The sequence below is a fragment of the Ictidomys tridecemlineatus genome, chromosome 7 (assembly GCF_052094955.1).
Source record: "Ictidomys tridecemlineatus isolate mIctTri1 chromosome 7, mIctTri1.hap1, whole genome shotgun sequence".
Classification (NCBI taxonomy): domain Eukaryota; kingdom Metazoa; phylum Chordata; class Mammalia; order Rodentia; family Sciuridae; genus Ictidomys; species Ictidomys tridecemlineatus.
Genome location: NC_135483.1, coordinates 167,356,421 through 167,371,932, shown reverse-complemented (window position 1 = coordinate 167,371,932; position 15,512 = coordinate 167,356,421). Strand labels below are relative to the sequence as shown.

At 34.5% G+C, this 15,512-nt stretch overlaps 2 protein-coding genes across 5 annotated transcripts in view; both read right to left on the bottom strand.

The window, feature by feature from the left end:
* The window catches only part of Cyp20a1 (cytochrome P450 family 20 subfamily A member 1), a 60,238-nt gene extending 57,248 nt beyond the window's left edge, over positions 1 to 2,990 (bottom strand). The window contains exon 1 of the mRNA XM_005338925.4: positions 2,734 to 2,990. Within this exon, the coding sequence (XP_005338982.1) occupies positions 2,734 to 2,805 (72 nt within the window). The 5' untranslated portion in view covers positions 2,806 to 2,990. The remainder of the gene's footprint in view (positions 1 to 2,733) is intronic.
* A 3,473-nt stretch (positions 2,991 to 6,463) lies between these two features.
* Nbeal1 (neurobeachin like 1) overlaps positions 6,464 to 15,512 on the bottom strand; it is a 185,907-nt gene continuing 176,858 nt past the window's right edge. For 3 of the 4 annotated variants that reach the window (XM_021735694.3, XM_040294731.2, XM_005338923.5), the window contains one exon: positions 6,464 to 15,307. In XM_021735694.3, coding sequence (XP_021591369.2) covers positions 15,206 to 15,307 — 102 coding nt within the window. In that variant the 3' untranslated portion in view covers positions 6,464 to 15,205. The remainder of the gene's footprint in view (positions 15,308 to 15,512) is intronic. The other variant, XR_013424260.1, reaches the window with a different exon arrangement.

Here is a 15,512-nt window from a genome sequence, read left to right as displayed (position 1 = left end):
GTGTAAGTGACTTCTTGGACAACCTAAGTTAGATTCATAACCATTTACGATGTTGGCAGCTGATCATATTTACTTCTAATAAAAGTAATGTGTAAGTGAGGTTGATCTTTCATAATGCCTTGTGATAAATGGGTGCTGCTTAATGAAACTTCATTGTATAGCCCATTTGATGTATACATCACTACTTTGTTGCTGTCATTTAATGTTTTTTTTTAAATTACATTGAGATTCCATCTCACTCATGTCAGAATGGCAATTATCAAAAATACAAGCAACAATAAATGTTGGTAAGGATGTGGGGAAAAAGGTACACTCATATTGCTTGTGGGATTGCAAATTGGTGCAACCACTATAGAAAGCAGTATGGAGATTCCTCAGAAAACTTGCAATGGAACCTCCATTTGACTCAGTCATCCCACTCCTTGGTTTATACCCAAAGGATTTAAAATCAGCATGCTATAGTAATGCAGTCATATCAATGTTTATAGCAGCTCAATTCACAATAGCTAAACTATAGAACCAACCTAGATGCCCTTCAACAGATGAATAGATAAATATAATGTGGTACATAAACAGAATGGCATGTTATTCAGCCTTAAAAGCCAATTTTTGGCATTTGCCTGTAAACGGATGGAACTGGAGAACATCACGCTAAGCAAAATAAGCCAATCCCAAAGAACAAAAGGCCAAACATATTCTCTGATAAGCAGATGTTAATTCACAGTAAAGGAGGGGTGTGTGGAATTAGAGATACTTTGAATTAGAAGGGAGTGAAAGGAGAGCAATATGTGGGTAGGAGTGATAGAATGAATCAGATATTATTGTGCATATATGATTATGCAACCTGTGTAACTCTACATCAAGTACAACTAGAAGAATGAGAAATTATACTTCATTTATGTCAAAATGCATTCCACTGTCATGTATAACTAATTAGAATTTTTAAATCTTTTTTTTTAAAGAGAGAGGGGGAGAGAGAGAGAGAGAGAGAGAGAGAGAGAGAGAGAGAGAGAGAGAGAGAGAGAGAATTTTAATATTTATTTTTTAGTTTTCGGCAGACACAACATCTTTGTATGTGGTGCTGAGGATAGAACCCGGGTCGCACGCATGCCAGGAGCGCACTACCGCTTGAGCCACATCCCCAGCCCAAATTTTTAAAAAACCTAATCTGACTATCTATGGTGCCTATATTTAACCCAAAGGCCAACCAAGCTCTCTGTGTGTGTATAAACATTTATTAATCTATATATATACTTGATATATATGACTGCATGAGACATATATATCTGAAACATATATAAAATTGTGTTCAGTGTGTGACTTGAGTGTTACAGATATTAGAAATTAAGATTGAAATAAGGGGGCTAGGGTTGTGGCTCAGCAGTAGAGCGCTTACCTAGTAGGTGCAGGTCACTGGATTCTATCCTCAGCACCACATAAAAATAAAATAAAGTTATTGTGCCCAACTACAACTAAAAACCAAAATATTAATTAAAAAAAGATTGAAATATAATAGGGGGTGGGGCTGTAGCTCAGTAGTATAGCACTTGCCCTGCACACATGAGGCACTGGGTTCGATCCTCAGCACTACATAAAAATAAATTACTAAAATAAAGATACCGTGGGGCTGGGGTTGTAGCTCAGTGGTAGAGCGCTTGCCTAGCATTATTGAGGCACTAGGGTTGGATTTTCAGCAAAATACAAATAAAAATAAAGGTCCATCAACAACTAATAGAGATATTGTGTCCATCTACAACTAAAAAAAATTTTTAAAGATTGAAATAAAGAATTTGTGATTGCCTGAGTCATGACTCAGCCAAGCAAACCACCAGTATTTTCAGTGAATTAAAGCTGATCAAAGTTATGTAGCGTGTGAAATTATTATTCACTACTCTGTGACATTGTGGAAAGGCACAAACGTTGTATGGTCCATGTTAATGGCATAATTCCCTCACAACAGTGTTGACTCTGTAAGCTGATCATAGATAGTCCTATTTAAAGATTATCAAAAGACCTGCAGCCACTACAAATGTTTAGTTTCTCGGATAAGATTTCCCCGAAGTTCCAGATTGTGTAGTTTCAATATTCCAGCCTCATCCATTTACCAGCTCTGAAAAGAACACCTAAGTACTTGGAGCTGTTCAGCTATTTTTCATCTTCTATTATGAAACTACGACTTTGCTTTCTAAAATATTTTTTAAGGATGCTTCCTCGTCGGTCAACCCTCCAGTTTTGAGAACCTCCCTCTAAGGTGAACAAAAGCAGTGGAGAAAGTAGCTAGGGAGACTTGAGGCCAGACTCGCAGCGCAGCCCGCAGCACGGTGCTCCTGCCTGTGCGGCCCTGCAAGACCCCGGCCCCAGCTCTCTGGAATCCAGCAATCGCCTGACAGATGGGAGAAACGACGGCACAAAATGCTGCGAGAATCCTCGCGAATCGAGAAAGTTTCCTCCCCAATACACTAGACAACGGGATCAGGGGTTAGCAGAGTTACTCCCGGAAGGGCTGCGGGGAAGGCAGTCCCGCTAACACCCGCCGCGCTCCGTCCCTTCTCTGCGGCTCCGAGCGCCGCGCGCTGCGGCAGGGGCGGGGCGTCACGTGACTCGGGTGCGGTCCCAGGCGCTGGCCCTCGCCGCGGGCCCGCCCCGAGCAGGTCAACGGGGATGAGGGCGACAGAGGCTGGAGTAGCTGCCAGGAACCCCCTCCCCCCCCCCCAGGATCAAGGCGGCGGTTACCGGGTAGAGGTAGAGCACTGCTCCGACAAGCGCCAGCAGGAAGGTCACGGCGAAGATCGCGAAGTCCAGCATGGTTCTCGGTCCGGGAGCCACGTCCCGGATCCTCGGCTCTGGCCGCAGCACCCCAGCCTGGCCCGATCGGAGGAATTCTGTGGGCGGAGGCTCCCGCGGGCCTCGCGACGTATGGACCGTCGGGGGCGGGACCAGGCCTGCGCCCGGCCCGCGGGGAGAGCAAAGGATCGCCGAAGGGCCGGTCGAGGCCCTGCCCCTCAGGATTCGGGCGGACGCAACTGTGGACCGTGCTGTGGGAGAGCAGAGCCCAGGCTTCCAAGAAACGTTTTGAGTTAACTTTGATCGGCCCCAACCAATACTTTTTCCGGTGGAATTAAAAGGAGAAGAAAACAAAAAGCAACTACAGAGAAAACTCTAAACCAACGGTTTTTTAAAAGTATGGGGCCAGCCGCTGCCATCCTCACCTTGACAAATGCAGATTTTTCAATTCCCGCACCACACATATTGAGTTCCGCGTTACAGCAACTTGAAGAATGATGCTATCTATATTGGGGGCTAAGCATTGATCTTTGTTGCCGGACATTTGGCAGTGGCAATAACTAGATCGGCTTTGGTGAAAATTCATGCAATTGTGCACAAGTGCAGCCTCCATTTTTAATATTGTGGCCATTCCTTTCTTGTGTTCATTTTGAAGGGGCCAATGAAGGGGGTGCCTGACGTGAACTGGATTGCTCACTTTGTCCACTTGATTGATTAGTGCCTCTTTCAGGGTGGATGTTCTGTGGTGGGTGTTAATATGTGTGGTTTTCATACTTTTCTCGTTTCACATACCCATATACATAACCTGTATCCAAGAGATTCCTGTCCCCAGTCTTTTTAAAATAACATTTTTTATATTGTATTTCACTTATTTTTATGTGGTGCTAAGGATCGAATCCAGCGCCTTACACATGCTAGGAAAAGCACTCTGCCTCTGTATAACCCCAGCACCCTGTCCCCAGTCTTCTTAACATCTTTTTTTTTTTTTTCCATTTGTGCCTCTGACCAGCTCCCTGAGCATTCATCACTGTATGATTCTGTACGATTTTGTATATAGTCTAACCCAAAGTGAACTGCATGGTTTATCCCTAAAGACCTGTCCAATTGAGATGGTTCTCCTGTGCTACCATCTTTCAATACCACCCATAAGTAAGGTTTCAGTTCGGTTGCTACTCATTTTGGGCTTTACTGAACATTCCATTTGTACAGTGAGTTTTGGCTTTTTTCCTCCTCATCTACCTGACCATACAGAATCTCCTATAACATCTCAGCATGTACTGGTGCAACAATGGTCTATTTATGGAATCCAGGCTACTCTTGCCTATGTCCTCTGGTCTTTAAGATTTGGGGATCTTGGGCTGGGGATGGAGCTCAGTTGGTACAGCATTTACCTAGCAACTGGGGGAAAAAATTGGTAGTCTGACAAGACACAGCTAATGAAGGCAAGTGTTGAGAAAGTTTCTTGGGAATAAGATATTAACTGCACTTTATGTCGACATATATTTTCAAGGATGTTTAGAAAGCAGATAACCTTGGAAGGTGGAGATACTCTTCTAAAATAGAAGGCAAATTTGCTTACTCATTAGTAAAGATAATGTCTCCTTCTAGAGCAAAGGATGAGAGGTTTGATTATAGCTCATTATAAAAAAATTCAACTTTTCTAAGCTCAAATTCTTTAGCTGTGACATGACTATAAAATGTATTTTTATGCTTTAATCTAGAAGTATATAGTTGTGGGTTTTATACTTAGAACTAACTTGTTTAAAGTTAATTTTTAAAATGAAGGTGAGAGATCGTCGTATTACATATGGATAACCAGTTCTAGCACCCTGTGTTGCAGAGAATGTACTTCCCCCATTGAATTGTTTTAGCATACTTGAAGACAATTCATCAAATATTTATGGGTGCAGATGAAGCCTTCTATTTTTTCTGTTCATTTACATATCTACGCTTATGCTATTTCTACTGTCTGGAATATTATCATACATTGTTTTGAATTTCAATTTTTTATTACTAGGACATAGAAATACAATTTATTTCTGTGTATTGACCTTGTATCCCGTGACTACTAGGTTCATTTATTAGGATTGTTTTGTGTGCAGATTTCTTAGAATTTTCTACACACACACACACACACACAAAATGTTAACTACAGAGGATTCTTTTTTCTGTTAATGTAAGAAAACTATAAGAAATAAAAGAACAAAAGCTGTCTCCAAAGACAATGAGCGCTGTAAATCAATATCCACATTACAAATTAGCAAATTTACATTGTAATTTATGTCACTTTTGTGAGCTTGTGCTAATCAGCATTCCTAAGCTTGATCATTTTTAGGATAGTTAATGGGGTCAGATCCAGATCCTAAACCATGGGGAAGTTCATTAATGTAAAACTGTCCTGAGAAAGTCTGTACCTGAAGTCCATATTCCTCATTATAGATCTAATTGATAAAAGACTATTTAAACACAAATACTCCCATATACTTTTTTTCTTTTTTGTTGTGGTAGGAACTGAATGTAGGGCCTTGTACATGCTAGGCATATGCTCCACAACTGAATTACATACCAGCCTCCTCCCCTAGGCTTTACTCTCTAGATTGCTATGTAAATAGTTAAACTTTTTATTTAAAGGACAAGAGTAAGTCTCTGCATGTTCAGCACAAATGCATTTGTTTTTAAATATTGGAGGGGAAGGTACCAGGATAGAACTCAGGGCATTCAACCACTGAGCCACATCCCCAGCCTAATTTTGTATTTTATTTAGAGACAAGGTCTCACTGAGTTGCTTAGCACCTTGCTTTTGCTGAGGCTGGCTTTGAACTCTCAGTCCTCCTGTCTTAGCCTCCCAAGTCACTGGAATTACAGGCCCGCGCCACCACAACTGGCTGTTTTTAATTATTTTTGATCTGCAATTGGTTATTGAATCCATGTATGCAGAACCCTTTGGCACAGATGGTGGCTTGTATGAATATATGATACAATTGATCATATAAAAATGACTTTTGAGTCTTTGTAGACTATCTCAAAATTTTGTACCCAAATAATTAAAGTTCCAGATAATCTGCATATTCCCTATCACATGCAAAATTTGATGAAGTTTTTAGGCCACCAATGTTCATTTCAATCTCTTTGAAGATATGCCAAAGTTATGCAACGAAGTCCTTATTCTCCCATTTGTAAATGATTCTGTGATGTACCTGGAGGGCATTCTGACAAAAATGCTTACATTGGATTTTGGAACAACAGATCTAGGCTGGATAGTTAAATTAATCATCATTATATCATAAGCATTTGAATGATTTGGCACACTGATTTTTTTTGACACAATACTTTTATTTTATTTTTTTATTTTATATGGTGCCAAAGATCGAACCCAGGGCCTCGAACTTGCTAGGCGAGTGCTTTTACAGCTGAGCCACAATCCCAGCCCATAAAACGGTCCATCTTTTAAAAAATGTCTGTCTTATTAAAACATGAATAATGATAATTCATAAATTTTCTGTAGCCTTTCCCTAACTTTTTCAGTGATGACAAAGTTATAAGTAAGCCACCTTTGAATGAATACACATTTTAGAAAATATGTCAAATACTAATCAGGTAAAGAGTTTTACAAGAATTGAATAGACTTAAAATCATTCTACATCCAGCAGTGAATAGTTAAAAAAAAATCTGGATAAAAGAAGTTTTAAAAGATGTTTAATTTCATATTTTCAAAAATTGAATGATGTGAGAGTACATGACAAGAAAATATAGGTTCCAGTATTATTGTGTGAAACAAACACATTTATTTAATGCCTGATATTATGCTACAGACTTGTTCTACAAAAGCAAGGAAGTTTTTAGTAAACCTATAACCTGGCTTTGATTGTCCAGTGACTCAGAAATCTCCAGATGAATTAATGCAGAAATTTTTAATTCTAGTGACATGTCTTTAATAAATCTTAGTACTGTAAGTGGTAGTAGTCAAGGATAAAATTCATTTCTATTGTCTTATTTTTTGGATCTAGAGATAAAAAAGTATAGGCAAGAACGTGAAACAGAGTTTGAATTCTGTCTTATGGTAGATTAGGTTCTATTAATCTTAACAAAAACAGGATTAGGTCAATATTTATTTATTTATTTATTTATTTATTTATTTATTTTTAGAGAAAGTGAGAGAGGGGGACAGAGAGAGAGAGAGAGAGAGAGAGAGAGAGAGAGAGAGAGAGAATTTTAACATTTATTTATTTTTTTCTTAGTTCTCGGTGGACACAACATCTTTGTTGGTATGTGGTGCTGCTGAGGATAGAACCCGGGCCGCACGCATGCTAGGCGAGCGCGCTACCGCTTGAGCCACATCCCAGCCCCCTAGGTCAATATTTAGATTGTCAAAAGTTTCTGGAAAATGGCTGGGAGTGGGATGTAAATCAATGGTAGAGTGCTTGCTTGAGGCCCTGGGTACCATCCCCAGCACTGGAAAAAAAAAAAAAAAAAAGAGAGAAGTTGATGGAGAAAAGATTTTAATTGTGAAAGGAAATAAGGTTAAAAAAAAACCTAATGTATTATTTGATTAACTACATGTAGAGAGTTACAATATATGATCATTTGATAAGGGCAAAAAATGCAAAATATTTTTGAGGTGGTTTTGGAATTAAAGGCTATTGTGTATGTGTGACAAAATCTGATTAATTAAAATAATATTTATTTTGTGCACATAGGACTACCAAAGAACTTCTACTCATACAAGAAATAAACAATGGCCTATTTATTTTCTGCTTAACAAAAATTTTGCCAAAGCCAAGTTCTAATCAGACTCTATAGATAAGTCTACTGTTGAAGGTAATATTTTTTATTTGATTCAAACTGATTTTCATATACAAAGCTAATTTATTATGTACAAAATAAATGTACATTTTTTAAAAGTGTTAGAATACAAATTTCCAAGGGACTAAAAAAGTGCAAAATCTTCAATTATTATCTTTGATCACACTATACAGAAACAAATCAAACATTAACTCATGTACACACATAGAATCTTTGAAACACATCACTTAATGGAACAAAACATACATCTTAATATACTTAATTTTAGAAGGACAAGGAGGGAAAGAATGTATTGCACCAAACTAAGAGCAAGTTTGTTATACTAATCAAAATTATTTACATATCTTTAAGTCTAAAACTTCCTCAAAAACTTTTTTTTTTTTGGCATACAAATACCCAGTTAGTCATAGTTTGCACAGTCAATAATTAGATATAAATAAGGCTTAATGTTCTCTGTTTCATGGTCAATTCCAGTAGAATAAATGAGAAGGAACACTTTAAAATAAATACGCAACTTTTTGAATTTCTTAAATATTTAAGTAGCAGCACAATTTCTAAGTACTTTTTTTTTTAGCAAGTTGTTCTGAATTTTCATCTAACTCCTCTAAATATACATGCATTCAAGACTGTCATCGTCTATTAATAAACAGTGAAATGCTCTTACTTATTTGGGTCCCAGAAGCACTGACAAAAGAGACTAATCAAATATGCTTGAAATTTTTCTGCCTTAATGGATTATCATAGCAATGAATCTGACAGAAAACGGCTGACCAGATATCTCTGATTACTTTTTGCTAAATTTTTGCTCCCAGTGTATAAAAGCAAATAGTTGGGGAAGGAAAGCCTATCTTTTAAGGGTTTCTAAATAAAACATTCACATGGATTTCTAACAAGCTTTCTTAAATAAAGTTAACTATAAAATAAATAGTAGTCATAAATAAGATTTGGTGATGATGTTTATGAATTAGTCTTTGAAATTAGTAAAAAGAGAATAGGAAAACATATTCTAAAATGTAAAAGACCTTTATCAGTAAAATCTACTATAACATACCATAATTTTGGAAGGGGTATGGAAACTAATATAATTAAGCCAATAAAAATTTAAGAACAGCAATCTAATTTCCGAAGGAAGAAATCAAGTTATTTTCTTTAATCCCTACGTAAGAAATATTTATCAGTTAAATCTGACACTGGTATCTCCCTGTCAGAACCACTTATTTACTAATATAAATCCAGCATTCTGAAGAGCAAAATAATTATGTCTATTACAGACAAGGGCTTTTTTTTCTCTTCAAAATACAAGAGTAGCACTTATAAACTTGTAGGTCTAGTTCACTAAATGGTATAATATATTGTTTAGATAGTGTGGGAAAATGTTACCAACAGAAAACACTCAAAATAGCATTTTAAAGTCGAATAGTACACTACCAGAGAACCATTAATTTTAATATATCTTAAGTTGAAATATATTATCAAAATCAAAATTTAAAAAGAACAATTGGAATAAGAGTTGTTTTAAAAATAGTTAAATGTTTTAATCAATAAAATTTTCAATCTCTTCTAAATCCTAAACTTTCTTAGACTCACATCACAGTAAGCATTACAAGCAGCTAATCACTTTGTATACTCAAAAGTAGTTAGAGAGAAGAGGGGAGGGGAGGGGAAGGGAGGGGGGATAGTAGAGGATAGGAAAGGCAGCAGAATACAACAGACATGAGTATGTCAATATGTAAATCAATGGAAGTGTAACTGATATGATTCTGCAAGCTGTATACGGGGTAAAATGGGAGTTCATAACCCACTTGAATCAAAATGTGAAATATGATATATCAAGAACTTGGTAATGTTTTGAACAACCAACAATAAAAAAAAGTAGTTATAAATAAATGTAAATAATGAAACAGCCATCATTTAAGTGGAGACATATATACCTTCATTTATAGTCAACTTTGAAATATAAATAGGGTTTTTTTGTTTTTCTTTCTGAGATAGGTTCTCACTATGTTGCCCAGGCTGATCTTTAACTCCTGGGCTCAAGTGGTCTTCTCATCTTAGCCTCTCAAGGAGTTGAGACTATAGGTGTCTGCCACAGTACCCAGCTGAATAATTTTTCAAATGATAAAACTGTGTTATTATTATTATGGTTATATTTACAAGATGTTTCTAAGGAAACATGAAAACTGTACCATGGAAAATGTTGAATTTACGACTTTCTACTTGTTCTTTTCCATCTGAATTGTCAGTTTGTAAGATGACAAGCATTAAAAGAAAGAGAAATGACACTGAATTTATGTGTTTTCACTTGTCACTAAAACATTAGCTTTATAGGTCTGGATCCTGCAATACGTTTAGAAACCACACACATGTGACAAAAGTTAGTGAGATAATAATCTGAGAAGATGTGAGGAATTACTACCATATACCAGAAAAATAATTTAATAAAACGATCACTTTTACATAAAATTCTTATACTAAATAAAATCACATCATATCACCGTTTTATTTTAGGATGGTCTTATATTTTCTAACAAAGAAAATTTAATTGTTTCCGATTTAGGACCAAATATCTTAAATGTTAATGTTCTGTTGCCCCTAACACTAATGAAAAATTAAAGATCATGTCCATATAGAAGCTGTATGTAAGAAGTCATCAGAAGTACTTAGAAAATTTATAATTACTTTTTAATTAGGAAGATTCTATTGATTATAAGCTTAAAAGCTACAAGAAATCTAATTCTATGTTTTAATTTTAGCATTTGTAGCTACTCAGGCTTTTTATTAATTCTCTTATTAAAATGTTATCTAATTCAAGTGTGTAAAATACTGATTTTATTAGGAATTCATATTAGCTATGAGAAAACACTTTCTTTTTTAATTTTTTTTAATTATACATGGACACAATATCTTTGTTTTGTTTATTTATTTTTATGTGGTGCTGAGGATTGAACCCAGTACCTCACATGTGCGAGGCAAGTGCTTTGCCACTGAGCCACAACCCCAGCATAGTCACACATTTTTTCTTTTTTAATTAATTAATTAATTTATTTATTTTAGTTCTTGGCGGACACAACATCTTTGTTTGTATGTGGTGCTGAGGATTGAACCTGGGCCGCACACATGCCAGGCGAGCATGCTACCGCATGAGCCACATCCCCAGCCCCAGTCACACATTTTTGAAGGCAAATATTAGTTAAAATTTTCAAATATTTGGGGTTGGGGCTCTAGCTCAGCGGTAGAGTGCGAGGCCCTGGGTTCGATCTTCAGCACCACATACAAATGAATAAATAGAATAAAGGTATTAAAAAAATTCCTTCCTTAAAAAAATTTCAAATATGAAAGGTCTACAGAGAGTTCATAATATAAGAATAATGCAACTAAAAAAGAAATTTGGTTGTTTCTGTACATGAAAAACAAAGACAATAAAGCCATTCAAAGCAAATTTTAGACAAAATGTCTCTCAGGATAATGATTAAGCCTGTTTTTAAATAAATCTGTGAATATTGTATAGTTTATAAAAGTAAATGGACATAATTTCTACAATGGACGACACTTGAAAACATATAATACTCCTGAGACATTATTTTTTATGCCAAGAATATCAAGTAAAAAGAGTCAGAAAGTCCAAAGCAGTGCCTGAACTTCATATATTTTAAAAAAATATTCCATGGATAAGTCTGATCTGTAATCTCAATTAAGAACTACCGGCCTAGAATATACTACATTTCAATTAAAGAGGTAAGGCTGTTGTCCATATTTTGAATATTAAAGTGGAGACTGATAACAATATATTGTTGTCTTAATTTCATCAGGAAAAGCACTGCCACAACTCTGATATATGAAAAAACCAACATCCTCACACATGCATGTGCATGAACACACATATTATATATTCAATTCTTATATTTACATTTAAAATCGTCCAAGCACTTGCATCTTTTCATTGGAAAGACAGTTAAGACAATCCTGCTTATTCTATAATATAAATATATAAAAGGAGCTAAACTTAAATTCAACTAAAGATATCTTTAGTGATTTCTTTAGAAATAAGAATATAAAATATACTTAAATGCAAAGGCCATAGCTCTATCATTAAATAAAAATCTAGTATTTAAGTAAATGCTGTTTGCCTACTTCTAGTCAAGGAAAATATAAAGTCTTAGGTTAAGAGTCAACCTTCAAATCTAAATTCTAATTATGAGGACACATTTCTTTCAGAAGCTTAATACATGTTCAATATCAGTTTTTTGAAGGATAATTTTGATGTGTCCTAACTTAAGGAAAGAAAGGAAACCTCACTGATACTTCCTGATGATGACAAAATGAATAGTTGGCATTTTTTTTCTACAAAAGGAAACACTGTAACATAAAGGAAGTGAGTAGAAATTTATTCAGAGCTGGCCTGAGCCTCACAGGCTAAAATGATTAAACCAACTGATCAAACGTCATTTTTACATGTTTTCCTGATTTTCATGTCCTGATCTATTTTTCCTTTTCTTTTCTAATTTTATTGAAGTAATGACAGAATATTGATTGAGAAGAGTTATAAAAATTCTTATAAAGCTTATTTTCTAAGTGCACTTAGTAATACTTGACCTCACTTTCCAAAAGGAAAACATCAGTATAAATCACTCCCCATCACCAGGATGTTGAGATTCTTATTTTCATCATCACCAGTGTCAAGAAACAAAAGCAGATGAAAAGTTCTACAAAGATAACAGACTTGGTAACAGCCAAGTTGAGATATTAATCAACAAAAATGCCCACCTATTATTCTATTCTAAATATAGAGGTAATTTCTGCCATTATACAATACAAAAATAATTTCTACAGACAACATCTACATATACTATTCTCAAAAGTGTATCTTACCAGTGATTTTATCTAGTGATATTTAATTCGCTGAGACATACTGTTTAAGTGAGGAACATATTACTCAGCTAAGTTCTACTAAATTTGCTTATTTTAATAAATAAAACTTAATTTTCACTCTTCTATACTTTTGCTAATATTCTCAAAATTCCACAATTTTCCCACTGATTAGGGAGGCTGAGGCAGGGGGATTGCAAGTTCAAAGCTAGCCTCAGCAACTTAGCAAGACCCTGTTTCAAAATAAAAAATAAAAAGGGCTGAGGGTTCAGTGGGTAAGAGCCCTTGGGTTCAGTACCCAGTACAAAAGGAAAAAAAAATCCACAATTTTGGTTTTTACTTTTTGAAAACAGCAATGTGAAGAATAATTCTACTATTCTAACCATATAGTATTAGTTTGGATAAGATATTATAGTGTGAAGAAAGTTTCTTATTTGCATTATAAAATGAATACTGCTTGTCCAGCTCCTCCATCTCAAATGCAGCACAATTTAATAATTTTTCTCTAATTATCTAAGTTTTTTATAACTTTGGTATCTAAAATAATTTCAAATCCAATATTATAAAGTGATCTCAAAAAAGAAAAGGTATCTTATATCAAAATCTGATTAAATAAACAAAAGAAAAAAGTACAAAGCTTTGACTTAGAAAATATTCCCTTAAAATATGGAATTTTTCAACAACAACAAAAAAATCAATCATCTAAAATCTCCTAAAGAAATTAAGATTAAATTAAGAATGAGATGGTCCTGTTGGCAACATGTGTGAAGTACTAGACTGGGAATCAGTTAAACAAAGAGAAGCAATAAATCTCACTTATAAATCATAACTCTCTATATTGACTTGTCAATAAAGACTTTTTTCCCAACACGAATTCCTGAAGTTCTCAAAAGAGGACTTCACATTTATGTGTCCTATTTTCGCATCAGGTGATTTCAGTGTTATTTACCTAAAGTGCAGCTATTTTTTCCTGAATAAAATAAAGGATTTTAATTTATTAGAAAGAAAATTATCCTATAATTTTTATTAGTTCTAACTCATAACCCATAAAACTATTCAGAAGTTTCCCTAAACAATCCTTTATTTATTTCTTTTTAGTATTTTTTTTTATAGTTGGACACAATACCTTTATTTTACTTATTTATTTTTATATGGTGCTGAGGATTGAACCCAGGGCCTCACACGTGCTAGGTAAGCACTCTACTGCTGAGCCACAACTCCAGTCCCCACAATCCTTTATTTCTTAAAAATGTTTTACTCACAGGATTGTAAAGAAAAGAGTATGAGATACCATGGTCAACATGAAAGAGAAAACCAAAAGAAAATTTCTCCAAGATTCAATAGAGAAGACGATCAAAGGGAAGGAAATCTATGATTTGTGGAATAAAAAATATTATTTTAAGAAAGTAATTTTTTTTGTTTATAATCCCCTTTAAGAAAGCCTTGCTGTCATTCTTTCCTGAAAATGCATTCAACATACAAAATTTCTGCACAATGTTACAGATTCATGAATTCCTCCAAACCCAAGGAACATCAGATTAATAAAACTGATGCACATAAAAGCTCTCTGACCTAACTCAAAAGATGATTTTATAAAAGAATAACAATCTTTTGGAGCGCCAAATCAAATCAACCAGACCTTTGGTTCAAAATCTTGAATGATAAAGAAGAGTGTAACATTTAACTAACTACAACAAAATTAACTGTAATCCTAAAAGTCATATATAAATGAAACAAATGTGTTTCTAAAAAAAAATTACATTGTCTGAATGGTTACTTTTAGGTCATATGTATCTTTTCCATTCATTCATCAATCACACAGATATTCAGGTAAAAAAGTAACACATTTGGGTATTATTGCCAACTCTTCTAATTATCAGAGCAAAACACACTATTTGCTTAGCCAAGAAAAAGCCAAAACATTTTAAATTTTGCAGATATAAACTGTGCTGCAAATGCCACTTAAAGGGTCCACTATAAAAATCACAATCAGCATTTCTGCTTAAACATACCATTAATGAAATACATCTGTAAAACAATATCTCTAGTTTCTTCTTTCCTACTTAACTTTTATTACTTAATAATACAATTCAATAAATTATCATTACTAATGTGTTAAATAGAAGCAAAAGGGGCCAATTTACCAGTTACAATATTCATATGTTAATCTTACAATGCAAACCTGGAACTTTTTGCTGAGTTTTGAAAATCCAACTGTGTAACAGGTGGTTTTAAAATTATTCCCTCCAATTGGGAGTTTCATGAAAATTGATATTTTTTATGTGGTGGTGAGTGAATAGGAAAATGATTATCTAAAGAATATATGAAAGCCATATCTCTCAACTGTCCCATTATCTTTTCTTTTTAATAGAAATACCTTAAATTTTGCTATAGAGAATAATAAGTGAATTGAACCTAATTTTATTTTAGAAGTTAGCTTTTTTAAAATGGATCCTATGATCTTTAGGAACAGGCCAATAAATTGAGTCAAATTTATTTTCTCAAATTCATCTTAATATATACCAAGAATTGCTTAATAAGACTTGATTCATTAATATTAACCAGAAATTTTAAAAAGGATAAGAATACAACCTACATCTTTATATACTCCATACCAAATCGTGGCATTCCCTAAAATTATTTTCAGGGACAAACAGACCTTAAAACCTTTCAGAAAGTTGAGAGATGTGGTTAAAGTGACAAAGCAATAAATCAAGTTTTAGTTATTTATCACAGAAGATGGAAATAATAATCACTTGGAATCTTGAGTATTATATTCAGTTTCTCCAGCTGAAATCTGGCTGAGTCGCTTGCTAGATCCCCACAATTTTCGAGAAAGCTGACCTGAACGCATCTGTTTAAAGTAATTCAGAAAAATGAAGAATAGATGTTAAGAAAATAAAAGGATATATGAAATTAATATATAAGACACTGATTTTTTAGAATGAAGGATAAATAAGATTTTTGTTAGCATAATCAGCATGATTAATAATAAAGTCTTGTAATTGTCATTTAGGTGGAATGGTCTAATGCCAAATATAAATTTTAAAAGAAAATAT